Source organism: Ctenopharyngodon idella, chromosome 5 (assembly GCF_019924925.1).
Source record: "Ctenopharyngodon idella isolate HZGC_01 chromosome 5, HZGC01, whole genome shotgun sequence".
Classification (NCBI taxonomy): Eukaryota; Metazoa; Chordata; class Actinopteri; order Cypriniformes; family Xenocyprididae; genus Ctenopharyngodon; species Ctenopharyngodon idella.
This window is the reverse complement of record NC_067224.1, coordinates 41,335,145-41,355,959: the sequence shown is the minus strand read 5'-3', so window position 1 is coordinate 41,355,959 and position 20,815 is coordinate 41,335,145. Positions and strand designations below refer to the sequence as shown.

The following is a 20,815-nucleotide window of genomic DNA, read 5'->3' as shown; positions in this document are numbered from 1 at the left end:
CAGTTTCAAGATGCACATTTATTGCATGGATGGAGCAAACATAATGTAAGTGTCTAAATGCATACGCACAGTTCAATGAATGATAAATGAAATTATGAACTTAATGTCGTTTAACTGAATATGTCAAGGAAACTGCTGAAATAACTACAACATTAACAAGAATGACATAAGAGTGCGCAGTTGAACTAACATTAACAATGGACAAAAGTTTTTTTGTTTGTTTGTTTGTTTTTGCCCTTACTCTCTGACCTCCTGAAGGCTGCTGTGTAATTCTTACCCTGACTAAGACGCATTTAGGGAAGCATTTCAACAACCCTATGAATGCATATTAAAATGCAGAATCGAATCGAATTTGACCCGAACCACCAGGCCCAAATGCTGAACTCTCTTCCCTCGAGAAGAGACCCAGACGAGAACGGAGCATTCTTAAAGGAAAATGCTCACAGTTTGCACAGGCAGCTCCCTCGAGAACTTACCGTGCGTGCTCTTCCCTCCAGACAGAGGGTATTGGCATGAGAGTGCCAGATAATGAGGACACGGATCCACACACCTAATAAACTTCCTAATTTCTCTGTGCGTTTCAAAATTGCCACGATAGTGTTTCACACATAACAGTCCCTGAAGACGAAAAGAGGATGACATGTTATCTGGGCACCCCTTATATACTTTCAAGTCGCATGGTTAGGAGGAGGGGCTTTGTAGAAATGAGCGGTTTCAGAAGGAGGGGCTTTGTAGAAATGAGCGGTTTCAGACAGACTGGGTATAGAGAAGCTGCAATATGTCAGAAATAATGTGTTTTTTGAACATTAAAGCATATTAACCTATTCTATTACACCCAATAATCAAAATTATGAACTTTTAAAATAGCATCATATAAGAGTATAATTGTATAAGTAAGGCAAATCTACTGTACGTCTGCTAAAAATAAGAAAGTGGATATATGATAAGGGCAGGAAGTGACAGCTAGCAGGACGGCCTCCTCAAGATCTTGGAGAAGCAGTAAACTTGATAAACTCGCCATTCTAGAGAACAGAAAGAGAATGTGAGCATTACATGAGTTGTGCACCTCAAATGCAACAAGTTATGCAATGTATATATATAAAATATATATATATATATATAATTAGTTTTTGTTCCCTACCTGAGTTTGATATTGAGCCATCTGTTTGGTACTGAGCCGCCCAAGAACTCAACAGTCTACTCACATCCAATGGCCCTTGCCTAAATGTGAGAGAAGCCCATTAATAAAAGTTTACAGCATGGGTGTCCAATCCTTCTCCTGGAGGGCCACTGTCCCACAAACCCTGCGTTCTATTCAGAAGGGCTCATTCCTATGCCCTAATCCCTTCAAAGGCTTTACCCTCCAGAGTGAGAGCTTCGAAGGGATGAAGAGGGTAGGGGTCAAAAACAATCTTTTTTTGGAATGCACTTCTGCGTCATCTTAACGAGACAATCAAGGAGTAGATCGTGCAAGCTGCGCCTTTTGTTTAACGTTAGTTTATTTATTTATTTATTTTTGGTTTATCGCAGCATATTGTATATTGCGTCTATGTATTTGAAACATTTGCATGGACTGATAAAGGGAGCTAAAGTATTTTTGTTGTAGTACAATGTCGTTTTGACCATAATATTGTACCAAATCTAACTCGTATAAATATTACAGTAGTATAGAAAAATACTATACATACATTTATAGGTAAAATTGAACTCTGAACCTCCTGTACCCATTCTGTGATGACAAACAACTTCCCTGTGCAAAGGATCATGGGGGCCTGATGTGTCCATCAGTTGTACCCTTTGAAATCCTTCATTCCGAAGGGCCCTTTGAAGTGGCCAGTTTTGAGCACTTCGGTTTGGAACGGCCCTTCAATATGGCAGCCATGATTATTTTCACTCTGTAGTGCCCTTCGGAGGGCGATATATCCCGTTTGGAACGCAACAAAAGTTTAGCTCCAACCCCAATCAAGCACACCTGAACCAGCTAATCAAGGGCTGTGTTCGAAATCGACCCCAACACCCTTAAATAGGGCACTGTTTGAGGAGACAGCCAAATGTAGTGGTGTCCGAAAGCACAGTGGATGTTATCGAGTGCACTCATTCAATCCCATAATGGACCAATAGAATGATTTCTAGAAACTTCCAGGCAGGTGTGTTGAGGCAAGTAGAGCTAAACTCTGCAGGACAGTGGCCCTCCAGGACCGACTTTGGTCACCTCTGGTTTACAGGAAGCATCTTTAAAATATATTGCCATTTTTGTCATTGCTTTAACAATGCAGAACTCATTTTTTAAGCCAATGCAACACTGGATGTATCTCCATTCAAACAGTTATAAGAATAAAATGTCACCGGAGGCATCAAATGTTTGGTTATAATTCTGTATTCCACACAGATCTCCATCATTAACTCACCACTTCAACCCCAGCTAGCTGCAAAATCTCCAATCCTTCCAAGTCGCTACTCTCTGCAAGACTGTAAAACACATTAAAATTTCTAAATGGGCAATCATCGACCTTAACACAGGAAGTTCGTAAACTGAAGACAAACAGTTCTGGTATGTGCTCAATACACAAAACTGTACATACATTCTCAATTGAAAAAAAAAAAAAACCCCAGATATGCTCATATTTGTGACTGCACTTCTGTTGAACTTTAATGTGCCATTTAAAAATCCACCTCAAGCTTAATTATATTACTTAATGGAAAAATTGTAATGAAATAAATCAGTACTACAAAAAAGTACCACTACTGCTACTACTACTACTAATAATAATAATAAAACAGACATGGGTGTGTCAGGGACACAGACGGAGGCAGGCAGGTAAGTGTTAAACAGGTAGTTTTATGGAGACAGAGGCACGGACAATGGCAGATGGAGAATGCAGGTGAGTGAATGAATAAGCACTTTGGAGCAGTCACTTAGCTGGAGTGTAACAGATGATGTCTTTGTAGGTGAAGGATCCACAGGGAATAGAGAACAGACGATGGAAGACGAACGGATGAGGATACGGGAATCTCAGGTGAGTAACAGGTAAGGAGTCCAGGTAAGAGAGACGTAGTGCTTTCCATAGACGTTGTGCTTTCCATTGACGAGACCAGACAATGTGGTGGAGTGAACATGGGGCTTATGTAGTGGTGTGCTGATGAGTGTTAACAATGGTGATAGCTTGCAGGTGCAGGTGATTGGTGAATGAGTGCAGGTGAGGAACCAGAGGGATGCTGGGAAATGGAGTCCGGGGAAGGTGAGACAGACGGTGACTGTAACAGTACTCTCCCCTCCCGGTAGGTGCATCCTCGTGCTGTAGATGGAACAACCAGGGAGGTAGGGTGGGCATCCTGGAGTCTTGACAGGAAAGTGACGGTGCAGGTAGATATGAAGACTCCAGGACGGAGCCATGGCGGTGCTGGCCCTTTGGGAGGCCACGGCGGTGCTTCGGCCTTCGCCATGGCCTTGGCCCCCTGGACTTGGGATGAAGGAGAGAGTCGCCTCTGGACTCTGGTAAGGGACTGGAATCATCACAGGACTGAGGTCAGGGACAGGAACCAGGATGAAGAAGAGATTCATAGCTGTGGCGGCGGCCGTCGTAAATGAAGGCTCAGGTGAAGCGGCGGCCATCTTGACTGAGGGCTCAGGCATGGCGGCAGCCAAACTGACCGAGGGCTCAGGCGTGGCGGCGGCCATCTTGACCGAGGACTCAGGCGTGGCGGCGGCCATCTTGACCGAGGGCTCAGGCGTGGTGGCGGCCATCTTGACCGAGGGCTCAGGCGTGGAGGTGGCCATCTTGACTGAGGGCTCAGGCGTGGCGATCATGGTGACAGGAGTGGATGAGGGTGACTGTGGTTGAGTGGCGGTGGTGTCTTCATCAACCTCACCGACTGTGAGGGAAGAACCACTCAACCACAGCACATAATCAACATACTGTGCCAGGGAACATGTTGTAGCTGCTGCTGGGACCTGCTGGTATAGTTGGTCGTCTAACCCACCCCAAAAGACGATCTTCAGTGTGTCGTCGTTCCAGGACACCAAATGAGAGAGATCGAGGAACTCCATAACATAATCCTCAATAGGGCGGTCATCCTGGAACAGGGTGAGCAGACAATGAGCAGGCACGGTGTGACATGCGGCAGATGGGACCGATGGTCGATCCACACCAGAGTCTGTGGAGCTCTGCATGGGGTCTGGTCTTCTGTCAGGGACACAGACGGAGGCAGGCAGGTAAGTGTTAAACAGGTAGTTTTATTGAGACAGAGGCACGGTATTTGGCAGATGGAGAATGCAGGTGAGTGAATGAATGAATAAGCACTTTGGAACAGTCACTTAGCTGGAGTGTAACAGATGATGTCTTTGTAGGTGAAGGATCCATGGGGAATGGGGAACAGACGATGGAAGACGAATGGAAGAGGATACAGGGATCTCAGGTGAGTAACGGGTAAGGAGTCCAGGTAAGGAGCCCAGGTAAGGAGCCCAGGTAAGGAGCCCAGGTAAGGAGCCCAGGTAAGGAGCCCAGGTAAGGAGCCCAGGTAAGGAGCCCAGGTAAGGAGCCCAGGTAAGGAGCCCAGGTAAGGAGCCCAGGTAAGGAGCCCAGGTAAGGAGCCCAGGTAAGGAGCCCAGGTAAGGAGCCCAGGTAAGGAGCCCAGGTAAGAGAGACGTAGTGCTTTCCATTGACGAGACCAGACAATGTGGTGGAGTGAACATGGGGCTTATGTAGTGGTGTGCTGATAAGTGTTAACAATGGTGATAGCTTGCAGGTGCAGGTGATTGGTGAGTGAGTGCAGGTGAGGAAACAGAGGGATGCTGGGAAATGGAGTCCGGGGAAGGTGAGACTGACGGTGACTGTGACAGTGTGTCATTTATCAAATTGCTGTGTCCACAAGTTTATAAAAGCAATAAGAGAAGGACTGATTGAGAAGAAATGTGTGTATATAAATGAGACCTGCGCAACTTCATTCCAGCATCAACCATTTCATCCCGGGAAAAATGAGCTCCAGTCTTCCTCAGCAACTTCACAACATCCTTGTGCCTACAGACATAGAAAAACAACATATACAGCAACATGTGTTTAATTGACTTTACAAGTTGTACTGGTGCTCATCAACGGCAGCTGTCACATTTGCTAGGCCATCCCATTTAACAATGCTCATTTCGACCTTCGTGGACTTCGAAATAGAGTTGTCAAAAGTACTGACTTCGGTACAAATTGGTACAGACATTTTAAAAATGTGACGCTTTGAGCGCTGTTGAGTGGATTAGTAAACACGTCTGATTGGCCATTGTGTTGATGAGCTCATCGGATATGTCTGTGATTGGCTACAATGATCAACGCACGGGAGTGTTCGAAAGCACACGGAAGTGTTTAAATTTGAAAGCGTTTTGAAAGCAGGAGTCTATCAATGGACTGGTCCGTGATAGATGTCTGCTTTCCAACGCTCCCATGTGTATCTGTGTAAGCGCTCGGTGAAGAGCGTCATTGATAACTATTTACAACGTTTTTGAAGCATTGATCATTGAAGCCAATCACAGACATATCCGATGAGCATGTGAATACAATGGCCAATCAGAGGTGTTTACGAATCCACTCAACAGCGCTCAAAGCATCACATTTTTAAAATTTCAGTACCGACTAGTTACCGAAGTCGGTACTTTTGACAACTCTGCTTCGAAGGTGTGGCCTTTGAACTTTGGACTCCTCTAAGGATGCAGTCTCTGAACTGGAACACAGCTATTGTTTTGGAATGAGGGTGATTAAATTCTATGCTAACTATAAATTATTATATGGTGAGTTGTATCAGAACAGACTTGTGACTAGGGATGCACAATATATCGGCCACCATATCGGTATCGGCTGATATATGTTCATTTTTAATGTTATTGTTATCTCCCAATAGGAAAATTTGGCCAATAAATAATGTATTTCCTTCAGCTGAGACACTTCAGATGCACACTGTTCATTATAATGGTTTTGAATTACTTGAAAAATGACTGAAATCCCTTCAAAAAGTACAACATGCAGCACAAGTTTGTCATATTGGCTACTTAAAATTATAATTGGGTGCTTGGGACATGGCTTTTAATGATGAGACTTTTGTTTTTGTAATCAGGCTCTTAAAAATATAAAAATGTGGATGTAAGTTTATTTGAAAATAAAGAATTATTATTATCCCTTTATGGGTCGCAACTACCAGTTTAAAACCAGTGGTCTTGTCTAGTTCACCTTAAAGACTGTTTGTATAAATTACGTGGCAAATAGTTAACTCAAAACTTTTGGTGGCCCTAAAAAGTATTTGGACACTTAAATCAGTACTACCTGAAGAAAACAGCACTGCGAAGTGGTGTATCACCAAAGCGATCTCTGGCGTAGACTGTGGCCCCTTTACTCAGCAGATACTCCACCACTTTCAGATGACCCTCACATGCAGCGACGTGGAGAGGAGTGCGGCCATCATAGTCTGCCATGCTCAAGTCAGAGCCCTATATAGAAAGATATGAATCATAACCCGTATCCTGATTTTCTAGACTGCATCTAATACTGCAAACCAGCAAAGCTGACTTGTTCGCATGCTCCATTTTTAATATAATAAAAAACATTCAAATACAAAAAAGTTGCAGGCATACACCACCACAAACTGTAAAAAGTTTGGAATAGGCTGCATTTATTTGATTCCACTTTTACAGGCAGTGTTTGCCCTTTTAAATGGGTGTCCAAACAGGTATCAATATCTTACCATTTCCCTTATGGCCTCCAAAGCTTCGATGTCTCCAACCTTAGCAGCAGCACAGGCCAGAGAGGGAGTTAGTGCATCTCCTATGGCATCAAGTTCCTGTGGACATCAGTAATATTATAGTTGATCTGTACATCTGAGTTTCTTCTGATTCATTATATGGTTGTAGTTGTACAATTTTGTCATCATAGTTTACACTAAAATGCAGTCCACCAAACTGGCACAACTGTTTAGTGAAACCACTCCCAATTAGGGGTGTACACTATATAGGGGCTGTGTAGCATTCAATAACGTCAACAATGCCACGTTTAAATAAATAAATTAAATAATAGTTCAAAGGCGACCTCTTATGCCCCTTTTTACAAGATGTAAAATAAGTCTCAGGTGTCCCCAGAATGTGAAGTTTCAGCTCAAAATACCCTATGGATTTTTTATTATACCATGTTTTAACTGCCTATTTTTGGGTGGGAGAAAAAATGTGCTGATTTGGTGTGTGTACTTTTAAATGCAAATGAGCTTGTGCTTCCCGCCCCCAAGCTCATGATTCCAATACACCAAAGCATAAATAATACAGGAGAAGCTCACACAGCAAATATAACTCTCAAAATGGATCATTACAAACTGTTTGTGATGCAGCATATCAGATCATGTAGGTATGGCATGTATTTTGTGGATGTTTGCTAACATTCGATTCTGAAAGAGTTTTGATGGCGTGCTGCACGGCTAACATGGCTAAAGCTACACACTGTTGAAGAGACTCAATAAGAATGGAGTTGCATTTATGAATTATACATACTGCAAGCGTTTTTAGGTTAAAAATGAAAATAATGACATGGCTCTGGTCTCCGTGAATACAATAAGAAACAAATGGTAACTTTAGCCAGGAATGGGCAGTATTTATGATACATGTATTTCAAATATAAAATAGTATTTTGTAATTTGTATTTGATAGGGTTGATGAAAATGGCTTCATATTTTGTATCAAAATACTTTATAGAGTAGGGTCTAAAATACTATTCGGTATAGTGAACCTGCTTGTTATTTCTCCCTAGTCGAATCGATAAATCTTGTTCTTTATCTAAACGCTTCTAATTTTGAAGTTGAAGAAGTTAAAGTAAAAAAGTATCCTCCTCATCCAGTCCCATCAGAAACAAACAAGGGCTATCCGTCCCCGAACTTGGTGGCCAAGCATGGGGTCTGGGCCAAGGCCACGGAACCAAAGGAGCCTGACCCGCCGTGGCGTCCCGAGCAGCCAGCGCCACTGTGGCGTCCCGAGCGGCCAGCACCTTCCCTGCACCTGCACATCCTCATCAGCACTCCCTTTAAAGACTCACTCCTCCTGCACTCCCTTGTCTGTCCTCGTCAGTGTTTAGTTGGTTGTTTTTGTTCCTGCTCCTGAGTGTTTTGTGTTATAGTTATTGTCAATAAACCTTTGCTGCTCAACTAGATCCTGCATCCTCACTTCGTTGGCAACCAGCCCTGACAAAGGCTAGATTACTGTAACGATGTACTGGGTGGTTGCCCTGCATGCCTAATAAACAAACTCCAGCTGGTAAAAAAAAACAGCAGCTAGAGTTTTTACTATAACCAGGAAGTATGACCATATTAGCCCGGTTTTGTCAACACTGCATTGGCTCCTTATTAAACATTATTTACATTTTAAAATCTTTCTAATTACTTACAACGCAATAAGTGGTTTAGCTCCTCAGTACTTGAGGGAGCTCTTAACACATTATAGTCCTTCACGTCTATTGCAATCTCAAAATTCTGTTAGTTCCTTTTGTGCAGGGTTAGACCCTACTCTGAAGTAGAAGCCAATTTAGTTCCCCAAAAGGCGTTCCTATAGCTAAAATCATTCCCAGTTCCTGCGGTGCAAAGACACCAAAAGCCTGTACTTCTGCCAAAAGTTATAACACTATGTACGAAATACAGCGGTTTTGTTACAAAATGATTCAGTGTTTTTGAACGAAACATTAGAGTGAATGACTCAATGACCCGTTTATAAAGACACTGCATCCAAAATCGAATAGGCCTAGTTCCCTACAATAGTATGCAAAAATCAGTAAGCCAACATAGTAGCAAGTCCAAATACATAGTATTCGAAAAACTAGGCGACCCGAATGACTTACTACTTCCATTGAGATTCTGTAAAGCACATTCGATGGACACTTTACTATCTCATGATGCTACGGGAGATTTGTGAATGGCAGTGAAGCTGACACTAATGAAAATATGGTTAATGTAGTACATCCAAATTTCATTCATATTACACACATACTATACAAAACATATTAAAAGTACGTTTCTAATTAAATGTGGCGAGTGACTTGCTCAGTTTCTGAACAAATCAGTCATTTTGAACCTAATGACAGATTTAGTTTCAAATTTTAAAATAACATTTAATTTTTAAAATTATTTCATATTTTCAATATTCAAAATTCTGTTTTTAAAACACCATAGTATCTTATTATTCTAATTTAATTTATTGAATAAATGTAAGAATTTGACATAAAAGATCATGTATATGTCTAATAAGGTTAGAAAAAAAGTTGCATGTATAAAGTCCATTTAAAATGGAATTCAGTTTAAATATAAAAATTAATTTTGGTCACTGCTCTGAGCTTACCACTGCACAGAATATGAATGGTATTTCTGAATATTTTCAGAAGTCAGCAGTCCACGACACACCTAAACCAACCAAGTTACCAGCACAAATAAACACTAAGCTAAATATAATCCAATTACTGTTTTCAGCAAAATCCCCAGAAAAATTGGGGACAAAGTTAGAAAGAGAGAAAGTCCAGGTTACATTACCTCTTTACAGCAGCTGCTGAGGGACTTGGCGATGACCTGAATAAAGCGACTGTCGCTGAGAGAAAGCTTTGGACCGACCAGGTCATCTGTCATCTCACCACGCAGATTTTGACTCATCATCTTATGAACAAATAACATGTTTAATTAATAAGTGATCTAAAACAAGTAATAATTATCTCATTATTATTATTATTTACAATAGAACTACTGCTTATTATTATTATTATTATTATTATTTGAATTAAACTCAAATTTAAAGCTGCTGTCTGTAAGTTTTGCCTCTTTGTTGCTATCTCTGTTTGAAACTAGCAATTGCAGTTATTTGCAGAATTATCATCTTTACGTGGGTTGTGCATCGGCACGGCTCCTCAGAGTTGATGAATCTAATGTTTGCCGTCAGTCACCACATCGGTGTGGATACTGTACTTCAGAATCACAGACTGTAGTCTGGAAGTATGACCAAAATAAGGAATTTTAAACAGAAAATATCATCTGAACAAGTAATTAATAAATCTGCCACTTTTATTCTGACCAACTGAAAAAAAAAAAAGCATTACAATAAATTGCGCTACCAATGGTGATTAATCATCAACTCATATCACATCAAACCGTGCAAATTATTATTATTGTTATACTTTGTTCTCAAATAGTTAATGTTAACAACATCAGCATTGCGTGACTATGTGTATTTAGCATGTATTAGTGTTACCTGTAGATTTCCATTTCTGTATCCACTCCAAAGTCCGAAGTCTTTTGCTTTTGACTACGGGTGAATCTCCAGATGTCACTGATGATTGTCATTTGGACCTTTCTGAATTACGCTTCTGGATCATGCTTGAATTTCCCACAAAAAAACCCCCACCAGTACCGATTTTATTAGAAAACATTATTACAAGCTTACCGTTGTGAATCAGGCTAGATAAGGAGATAGTTTTGAACACTGGCTGGTTATGTACTTGCTCAAATTGACTTTGGATCATTTTTAAACAAAAAAAAGTTACGGACTGCAGCTTTAAATCAAATTCATGTGTTACAACTAACAAACTACTAACAAAAATAATTAAAGAAAAGGTAATAAAAATTAGCTTGAAAAATATATTGAAAACATTTTAATTTTAATACTTGGCATCTGCATTTTATATTTGATTTTTCAAAAAAAAAATTTTTACTAATACACTACCGTTCAAAAGTTTGGGGTCGGTAAGATTTTTTCAATGAAAGAAGTCTCTCCCGCTCACCAAACCTGCATTTAAATTGCTCAAAAAATATATTAAAACAGTAACATTATAAAATATTATTATATTAAAAAGTAAAATTTTTAAATATCACGGTTTTCAGCTGTGATATATTTTAAAATGTAATTTATTCCTGTGACGGCAAAGCTGATTTTCAGCTCCAGTCTTCAGTCACATGATCCTTCAGAAATCATTCTAATATGGCGATTTGGTGCTCAAGAAACATTATTATTATTATCAATGTTGAAAACAGTTGTGCTGCTTCATATTATGTGGAAAACGTGATACAAGATTGATTACTGACCCCAAACTTCTGAATGATAGTGTATATGTTATTGACCCAAATGTGATTTTAATGTATTTTTAAGAGACATTTTTCCATACCTTCTTCTTCTCTTCTGTACTGAGGTCTTTTGCCAGCACATAGGAGAGTTTTGAAAGAGCAGCTTCTGGGGTCATATCACCTCCAGCGATCACACCGGCTTTATACAGAGCCTGCGAGGGAAAATTAAATTACACACTCCTGGAATCCACCCACATAAGGCCTTTCTTAAGCAAACTCCCAAACCTGGCCAGTTTCATATGTGCCTTTGACCGTGCCCCGGAGGCACTGGGTGCAGTTGATGATGATGACTCCTCTATCGGTCGCTTTTTTGATCTCATCCAGCAGGTCATCGCGGTCAGGAGCATTACCGGTGCCGTAAGTCTCCAAAACGATCCCGTCCATAGGAGGCTGCAAGAAGGCCTTGACCTGATGAGAGAATGAATCTCATTTTAAACATCTGAAACTCCCAAAATTTCGGCTGAAAATTAAACTGTCAGTATTTACTAAACACTGTAAAAATAATGAACATTGTTATGGACAGAATGAAGAGATTTGGGAAAAATGTGTGGCAAATAAAGGCAGACTTAACCACATGGCCTTACCGTATCAGTAGTGATTCCTGGGAATAGTCGCAGGACACCCACATTACTGTTCAATTCTGTGCTGACAGTGAATTTGTCCACTGTACAGGATCGCCACACAATGTCCCAGTCAACTAAAGAGTAAGAAATTAAGCATAATCCTCAAAATAACATGTCTGAATGAAATAAATAACACTACTTGAAATTTAATGTCAACTCCCTTATTAGTGATGCTGCAGTGTCCTGTAACGTAACATAATATACTTCTCTAAAAATTAAACTTTTTTTCTTAATCATTTGTTTATATGTAGTTTTTATTACATATGAGACACAAAGGGCTTTTTTCTGGTCCTTTACTCAATTTAAACTGTTTTATAATTATTTTTATAACAAAAATTATGTCATAGTTTACTCAACCTCAAGTTGTTCCAAAACTGAATTGATTTTCTTTCTTCTGCTGAACACAGAAGAAGATATTTTGAAGAATATGGTTTGTTGTGGGGCACCATTAACTTATATAGTATGGAACTATGAAAGTCAATAAAGCCCATCAACTGTTTGCTTATAAACATTCTTCAAAATATCTTCTTTTGTGTTCAGCAGAACAAAGAAAATAAATTCAGGTTTGGAACATCTTGAAGGCAAGTAACTGATGACAGAATTTTCATTTTTGGGTGAACTATCCCTTAAAAGCCTCAGTTCCAAATCATTGTAATTGCATAGAAAAGAGCAACCAGTACATACTGAATTTCTATGGCAGAAAACATTTGTGTAAATTTTCATTTTTTAGGAAAACTAGTCTATAAATAGACTTATATGGCACTAAGATTGTGTATAGATGTTGGCAGAACTGTAATCACTTATGATGTCGACTTCAAGACTGGCTAATGGCCGCAGGTTTGGTGAGGTAAATGCGCCAAAGCTTTCAGCGTCCACTTTGGTGACACGATTGCCCCTGTACAACTTTTGATAAAAATACAGGCAAACCTGTGAAGAAAGACACAAAGGGTTTTTTTCTGGTCCTTTACTCAATTTAAACTGTTTTATAATTATTTTTATAAGAAAAATTATATCATAGTTAACTCAACCTCAAGTTGTTCCAAAACTGAATAGATTTTCTTTCTTCTGCTGAACACAGAAGAAGATATTTTGAAGAATATGGTTTGTTGTGGGGCACCATCAACTTATATAGTATGGAACTATGGAAGTCAATAAGGCCCATCAACTGTTTGCTTACAAACATTCTTCAAAGTATCTTCTTTTGTGTTCAGCAGAACAAAGAAAATCAATTCAGGTTTGAAACAACTGATAAATGATGGGTAAATGATGACAATTTTCATTTTGGGTGAACTATCCCTTTAATAATGCCCTTTAAAACTATTTAATAGCCAACATTCTCCAAAACATCACAACTATTTGAAGGTATCTTGCACATACTGCATTTGTAATGGCTACAAAGGGTCAGTCTCACAGAGAATAAAAAAACTCACCTCAGGGATGATATACTGTCCTGCTAACAACAGCGCCCCCAAGAGGTTATCCCTCCCATCATTCCTCAACTCATAGATGGGCACCTGCAACATATAAGATGGTTGAGAAGCTAATAGGGAATTTAACATGATGTGTCTTTTGATGACCACTAGATAAATGTTAATATTGGAGGTAACTTTAAAAGGGGTCCTATTATGCATTTTCAACTTTCTTTAGAGCGTAATGTTGCTGTTTGAGCTTGAAAATGTCTGCAAAGTTACAAAGTACAAAGTCACTCCAAAGGGAGTTATTCTCTATATCAGTAAGCACCGATTCTGAACTCCCTGAAATGCCTCCTTTGTAGTCTTGATTTTCTTTTGAGAACAAACATGTCACCATATCACTCATTTAAAGCCCCCCTATCCTTTAAAACTAATCTTTGATCACTAAAATGACATATTTAAAGTTTTTTTTTTTTTTTTCATGTGAAAACATTTCTTCATGCTTTAAAATAGCTTGAATGTAACTTTACACCCTTGCTTCATTTAGTATACCATGAATACGCTAATTAGTCCTGCCTCCACTCACACGCATGAGCTCAGAGATCCACTTGGTCAACTTACTGAGGTAAACACTGCACACTGGTATCGTTTTTTTACAGCATCGGACACATAACGGTAATTAATATGATTAGCCTTGTGCTTGACTACATTATCAAACAGCTAATAATGTGTTGCTAATGTTAAAATATACCAGGATAACCTGGCTTCTTGAGACTCCCCTGCTTCACAGCACAGTTCATGATACGCTAAAGCCCACCCGCACGTTGATGTGATTGGTTACAAGGTAGCTTTCTGATGTAAGAATCACCAACAATTTCAAACCGTGTTTTTGAGACTGTCTTCAGATCACTGCAGTTTTAAAGAGAAAATACTCAGCAATGGTGCTGACTTATGAATTTGCACATGGTTTGTCTTAAAGCATATTAAAAACACCACATAGACATATAAACAACATTAAAAACTTGATTTTCACCACAGGGGGAAATAATTCATATAATTCAAGATATACTCAAAATAAAGGGGTAGGGCCTGGTTGAGTTAGTGTGTTGAAACTCGTGGTTATGGTAAGGGGCGGGACATTTTCCAAAAACACACTCAAAGCAGTTGACCAATCACAACACACTGGTCTAGTATAAATAGTCTGAAATGCTCAATATGTGCAACACAAAGGTGAGTAAATGATCAATTGAAAATGTCACATGTTACCTGTGAGCCAGTGAGGACGACAGGCTTTCCCAGATTCTCACACATGAAGGATAAGGCAGAAGCGGTGTAAGCCATGGTGTCTGTGCCGTGCAGGACGACAAAACCATTGTATTGCTCGTAGAATTTCTGTGAACACAGGGAACAAACTTTGAAAATCTCAGTAGTGATTTTGACATGCTAACTAAAGAATTGTTGAACTGTTCACTGATCTACCTTCAAGAAATTCAAAGATTATCTACAATTACAAATTTACAAAAAGTTCATGTTTTGTAAAAAACAAAAAACAATTTATCAGATCAGTTCTGTTCACAAATCAGTATATTCAGTCATGTCTCAGTACTCGACAGTGCGACTGTTTTATATCAGTTTAAAAAAAAAGCCCTGAAACTCATAAACATAAAGATGGTTAAAAGGGAAGCACCTCAATGTCTTTTCCAATTTTAGCCCAGTCATCTGGGGTCATATTAGAGGAGTCGAGGAGGGGAGAGTACTCTAAAATGGTATATACAACCCTTGGTTTCTGTTTGGAGGGTCTGGGGTGAAAAAAAGAGAAAGAACATGTTTAAAATACAGCAAAATCTTTAAGTTTATTCTAAAATAAAATCACCCAAGCACTGAAACAAGCTCTAAAAGTAAAGCAAAACTTCTTATTTAAACCAGCAAAGACCATTGGGCACATATGGGTTAGTTTAGCTAAATTAACTAAAAAAAAAAAAAAAAGATATATATTATTTATTGACAGTGAGATTCTGTTTGGTTTCTGGGGTGTCTCCTCTATTTAAAAGTAAAACTATTTGTGCGTCAACAGATGAGTAAATGTTGTGAAGCAGCAGACTTCAGACTTCGCTCATCAATCTGTGGAAACATGGTGTAGCCTAGTTAGGAGTAAGGAAGAGGGGATAAAGAAAGTTAATAAATAAATCAGTTAAATAAGTAATAAGTTAATAAATAATAAAGCTAATACATACAGAACTAAGGCATCAAACATAAAATTGACTTTCTTGCTCCTTTCTATGACAATAATCTTAACCCATACACTTGTAAAATATAGGCTGGTATATATGCAACATTTCAAATTCAATTTGCTTACATAATATACACTGATCAGGCATAACATTTTGACCACTGACAGGTGAAGTGAATAACACTGATTTTCTCTTCATCACGGCACCTGTTAGTCGGTGGATATATTAGGCAGCAAGTGAACATTTTGTCCTCAAAGTTGATGTGTTAGAAGCAGGAAAAATGGGCAAGCGTAAGGATTTGAGCAAGTTTAACAAGGGCCAAATTGTGATGCTAGATGACTGGGTCAGAGCATCTCCAAAACTGCAGCTCTTGTGGGGTGTTCCCGGTTGGCAGTGGTCAGTATCTATCAAAAGCGGCCCAAAAAAAGGAACAGTGGTGAACCGGCGACAGGGTCATGGGCGGCCAAGACTCATTGATGCACGTGGGTAGCGAAGGCTTGACCTGTGGTCCGATCCAACAGACGAGCTACTGTAGCTCAAACTGCTAAAGAAGTTAATGCTGGTTCTGATAGAAAGGTGTCAGAATACACAGTGCATCACAGTTTGTTGTGTGTGGGGCTGCATAGCTGCAGACCAGTCAGGGTGCCCATGCTGATCCCTGTCTACCGCCGAAAGCACCAACAGTGGGCACGTGAGTATCAGAACTGGACCATGGAGCAATGGAAGAAGGTAGTCATAATGTTATGCCTGATCAGTGTATAAGGTTTTAAAATAAAGTTATAAAACCTGTGGAACCATATATATATATATATATATATATATATAATTCATGTAATATTACTTATTCAAAAACTGTGGTGCATGTAACTGTGGAACATGTAACAAAAACACACGTATTTCATGTATTAAACTTAGTACATTAATATTATATTGAAGGTCGAAATGGCCACTGTGCCCTTCTGTGCCTCCACTGTGTGATTGTGCCGTTGTGATTTAATGTGCTGAGTGAAGTCATTTTTCCCACATGTCCGATATTAAAATCAGTGTGACACTCTTTGCAAAAGGCGTGGGCATTGTCAACATGGCTTCGAGATATGAAACTAAATTCTTCCGACCAGCTGTTGTTAAATTTACATGTATATTTTACAAATACCGAGTCTTCTCCCTTTCATTTCTATCATTGATGCTTGATTCAACTTCCTGCGTCTACTACCTGCACAGATATCAACAGCGCAACTGGGCTGTAGGTTGCCAGGTTGATGTCACACATGGGTTGAAATTTGTATGATGTACCGATAGGTTGTTTGCAATCACGTGGTTCTGGTGACGCACAAATTTAATGTGGAGGGCAAGCAGTGAAAATTAGAATGGAAGAGATGGTGTAAAGTCCATACTGTGCTGGTGTAGAAAGGTATAAACAGAAAATCACAACATATTTTGGATGTGAACCTTATGTTATTAAGAGGAGCAATTTTTCTACTGAATTGAAAGACTTGACTGCCATCGAGGTGGTAGATATACACTGCGTTCCAAATTATTATTCAAGTGACATACCAGTAAGATTTAAGTACAAACCCGATTCCAAAAAAGTTGGGACACTGTACAAATTGTGAATAAAAAAAGGAATGCAATGATGTGGAAGTTTCAAATTTCAATATTTTATTCAGAATACAACATAGATGACATATCAAATGTTTAAACTGAGAAAATGTATCATTTTAACGGAAAAATAAGTTGATTTTAAATTTCATGGCATCAACACATCTCAAAAAAGTTGGGACAAGGCCATGTTTACCATTGTGTGGCATCCCCTCTTCTTTTTATAACAGTCTGCAAACGTCTGGGGACTGAGGAGACAAGTTGCTCAAGTTTAGGAATAGGAATGTTGTCCCATTCTTGTCTAATACAGGCTTCTAGTTGCTCAACTGTCTTAGGTCTTCTTTGTCGCATCTTCCTCTTTATGATGCGCCAAATGTTTTCTATGGGTGAAAGATCTGGACTGCAGGCTGGCCATTTCAGTACCCGGATCCTTCTTCTACGCAGCCATGATGTTGTAATTGATGCAGTATGTGGTCTGGCATTGTCATGTTGGAAAATGCAAGGTCTTCCCTGAAAGAGATGACGTCTGGATGGGAGCATATGTTGTTCTAGAACTTGGATATACCTTTCAGCATTGATGGTACCTTTCCAGATGTGTAAGCTGCCCATGCCACACGCACTCATGCAACCCCATACCATCAGAGATGCAGGCTTCTGAACTGAGCGCTGATAACAACTTGGGTTGTCCTTGTCCTCTTTAGTCCGGATGACATGGCGTCCCAGTTTTCCAAAAAGAACTTCAAATTTTGATTCGTCTGACCACAGAACAGTTTTCCACTTTGACACAGTCCATTTTAAATGAGCCTTGGCCCAGAGAAAACGCCTGCGCTTCTGGATCATGTTTAGATATGGCTTCTTTTTTGACCTATAGAGTTTTAGCCGGCAACGGCGAATGGCACGGTGGATTGTGTTCACCGACAATGTTTTCTGGAAGTATTCCTGAGCCCATGTTGTGATTTCCATTACAGTAGCATTCCTGTATGTGATGCAGTGCCGTCTAAGGGCCCGAAGATCATGGGCATCCAGTATGGTTTTCCGGCCTTGACCCTTACACACAGAGATTGTTCCAGATTCTTTGAATTTTTGGATGAAATTATGCACTGTAGATGATGATAACTTCAAACTCTTTGCAATTTTTCTCTGAGAAACTCCTTTCTGATATTGCTCCACTATTTTTCGCCGCAGCATTGGGGGAATTGGTGATCCTCTGCCCATCTTGACTTCTGAGAGACACTGCCACTCTGAGAGGCTCTTTTTATCCCCAATCATGTTGCCAATTGACCTAATAAGTTGCAAATTGGTCCTCCAGCTGTTCCTTATATGTACATTTAACTTTTCTGGCCTCTTATTGCTACCTGTCCCAACTTTTTTGGAATGTGTAGCTCTCATGAAATCCAAAATGAGCCAATATTTGGCATGACATTTCAAAATGTCTCACTTTCAACATTTGATATGTTATCTATATTTTATTGTGAATAAAATATAAGTTTATGAGATTTGTAAATTATTGCATTCCTTTTTTATTCACAATTTGTACAGTGTCCCAACTTTTTTGGAATCGGGTTTGTACAAACATTCAGATTTTAGTTTTTCTAAAAATGAGTCTTCATGTATTTCTAAACCCACTGTAAATGTTTCTCTTTGTGAGGTTTGGTTAGAGGTGGCTGAAATGCAACTTTACACACAACTGCCAGCCTGCATGGAGAGCTTCTTGAGACTCCAGAGACACCAGCAGCTTCAAATACCTGTTTGCTGCTCAACACTGGCTTTTTTTTTATAGCTGCCCTTTTAATACAATTAATTTTTTTGACAGGAACTTTCATTAATAAGCCTTTATCTGACCGAGTTCTGCTGTGCTCTAAATCACTCACAAATCTTATGATAATTCGATAATCTCCATTCAGTTTTCACACAATATTAGTTGTTTACATGCCTTTTGCACAACATTGGACCATTTCATGCTTTTCATCTTCAGAAAGATCTTTCTTCCTCCCCATATTGCATGAGAACTGTGACTTGCTTAATAATGTGGAACAACCTGTAAGTAGGGTTTCCATAGACCTGGCAAATTATTTTGTCTGAGATTGATACCAGTTATCTAAAAAGACATGGATAAATAAACAAACATTTTCTTAGAAAAACTAAAATCTGAATGTTTATTGTACTGAAATCTTACTGATATGTCACTTGCATTATAATTTGGAACGCGGTGTAGAGAATGTGAAGCTGCCGTCACGCCATATTCAGTTCTAGTCTGGATTGTTTATATCGCACTGCCTTTCTGCTAGTTACATTAAGGGCAATATTTTTGATTTTCTGTCGTGATTGTGAAAAATGTCGCCATTGTAAGTCATTTATGCTGAATCGAGAATTGCAACAGGAGCTCACTTCATCGTTCAGGGAAAAAACTGGACGGTGTAATACAATTTTCGTCTTTTCTACGTGTAAAAGGACACTAAGGGAAGCAGTTTGAGGAGGTGATGGGAAGACGCTGTATAGCAAATCTAATTGAACCCAATTTCTATCACTCAATAAAATAATCACATATTGAGTGTTTTTGAAAGTGTTGTATTTTGTTTGGTTTAATGATCAGTGAGTATCAGTGGTGGAGCCAGGACTTTTTCATAGGGGTGGCCAGGCAGGGGCCAGCAACCAGTCTGGGGTGGCACAGAAATCTTCATTATTTCAACATAAAAATGAGTCTGACTATAATGTACTGGACTGTGCCTACAACACAACTGAATACAGTTAATTTGTAGCCTACTTAATTGTAATTGAGATAGTGAATTAGAACATGGAATGCTGAGTGAATTCCTCATTCCTCACTTGCAGGCATATTAATAAAGGGCATCACACTACAGCTAAATTTCAACTTGTTCAGTCAGTTCTGGTTCTCAAAACCCCCAGTAGCTTGTTCTCCATTGTTGCATCTTCATGGATGAGACATGTAGATAATACTGTAGTTCAAAGACTATTTAACCTTCATTGAATTTTATGTATAATCAATGAACTTCAACAATTCTGAGTTTGTCTGTTTCAAAAACTAACCAAAAAAAGTAAACGCTAGATGTTTAACTTTCTATATTGTCAAAATAAATAATTGCAACAGTTCTATCATACCTAAATTAAACTCAGTACAAAAAAAAAAAAAAAGTGTTCTCTTTTGAATTCCCATTTGCTGATGCGGAAGCCAACAGCACATAAATGCCAGAATGTAAATTAATTATTTTATGCATTTAAAATGTGATACATTTGTTTTGTACTTTATAAATTAAAGCAAAATTAGCATTTTCTAGTACAAATGCACTGTAACAATACTGAGAGACGAGGCAGAGAGAGAATCCACTTGCACACACATTTAATGACAAAACTCCACATGAATAAACAGGACCATCAGACCCAAAATACAAACATGCTCCACCAACAGCATACAGCGACTAACAAAACATAACTGAAAACCAAGGTCTTAAATACACAGAACAATGAGTAGCTAATTAACCGCAGGTGTGTTCAATGATGGTAACTATAACAACTAATGACCGCAGGGGGAGACAGAAATCAAACAGGAAAAGAACATGGAAACAATGATAACAGAGAAGACACTTCAACATAAGTCCATACAAAAACAAAAGACACAGAACTGGGATTTTGACATAGCCCCCACTCAAAGGAGTGGCTTCCAGACGCTCCTAAAAACCAGATGTCCAGCGGAGGTGGAGCGGAGGCGGACCTGGGGGCGGGATGGAGGACTAGGCCCGTGGAGCAGAAGAGACTGGAGCAGAGCGGTTGACCAGCAGGCTGGGCAGTGGGCCTTGCAAACGGGCTTGAAGACCCCCACGGC

The 20,815-nt window shown here is 39.4% G+C and overlaps 1 protein-coding gene across 1 annotated transcript in view; it reads right to left on the bottom strand.

The window, feature by feature from the left end:
* The window catches only part of LOC127512122 (60 kDa lysophospholipase-like), a 29,738-nt gene continuing 8,923 nt past the window's right edge, over positions 1-20,815 (bottom strand). The window contains exons 3-16 of the mRNA XM_051892756.1: positions 14,832-14,943; positions 14,411-14,536; positions 13,163-13,246; positions 12,533-12,659; positions 11,694-11,806; positions 11,335-11,517; positions 11,151-11,261; positions 9,532-9,651; positions 6,721-6,816; positions 6,303-6,466; positions 4,932-5,018; positions 2,409-2,469; positions 1,142-1,221; positions 1-1,022 (exon numbers count right to left, since the gene is read on the bottom strand). Of these exons, the coding sequence (XP_051748716.1) occupies positions 1,198-1,221; positions 2,409-2,469; positions 4,932-5,018; positions 6,303-6,466; positions 6,721-6,816; positions 9,532-9,651; positions 11,151-11,261; positions 11,335-11,517; positions 11,694-11,806; positions 12,533-12,659; positions 13,163-13,246; positions 14,411-14,536; positions 14,832-14,943 (1,408 nt within the window). The 3' untranslated portion in view covers positions 1-1,022; positions 1,142-1,197. The remainder of the gene's footprint in view (positions 1,023-1,141; positions 1,222-2,408; positions 2,470-4,931; positions 5,019-6,302; positions 6,467-6,720; positions 6,817-9,531; positions 9,652-11,150; positions 11,262-11,334; positions 11,518-11,693; positions 11,807-12,532; positions 12,660-13,162; positions 13,247-14,410; positions 14,537-14,831; positions 14,944-20,815) is intronic.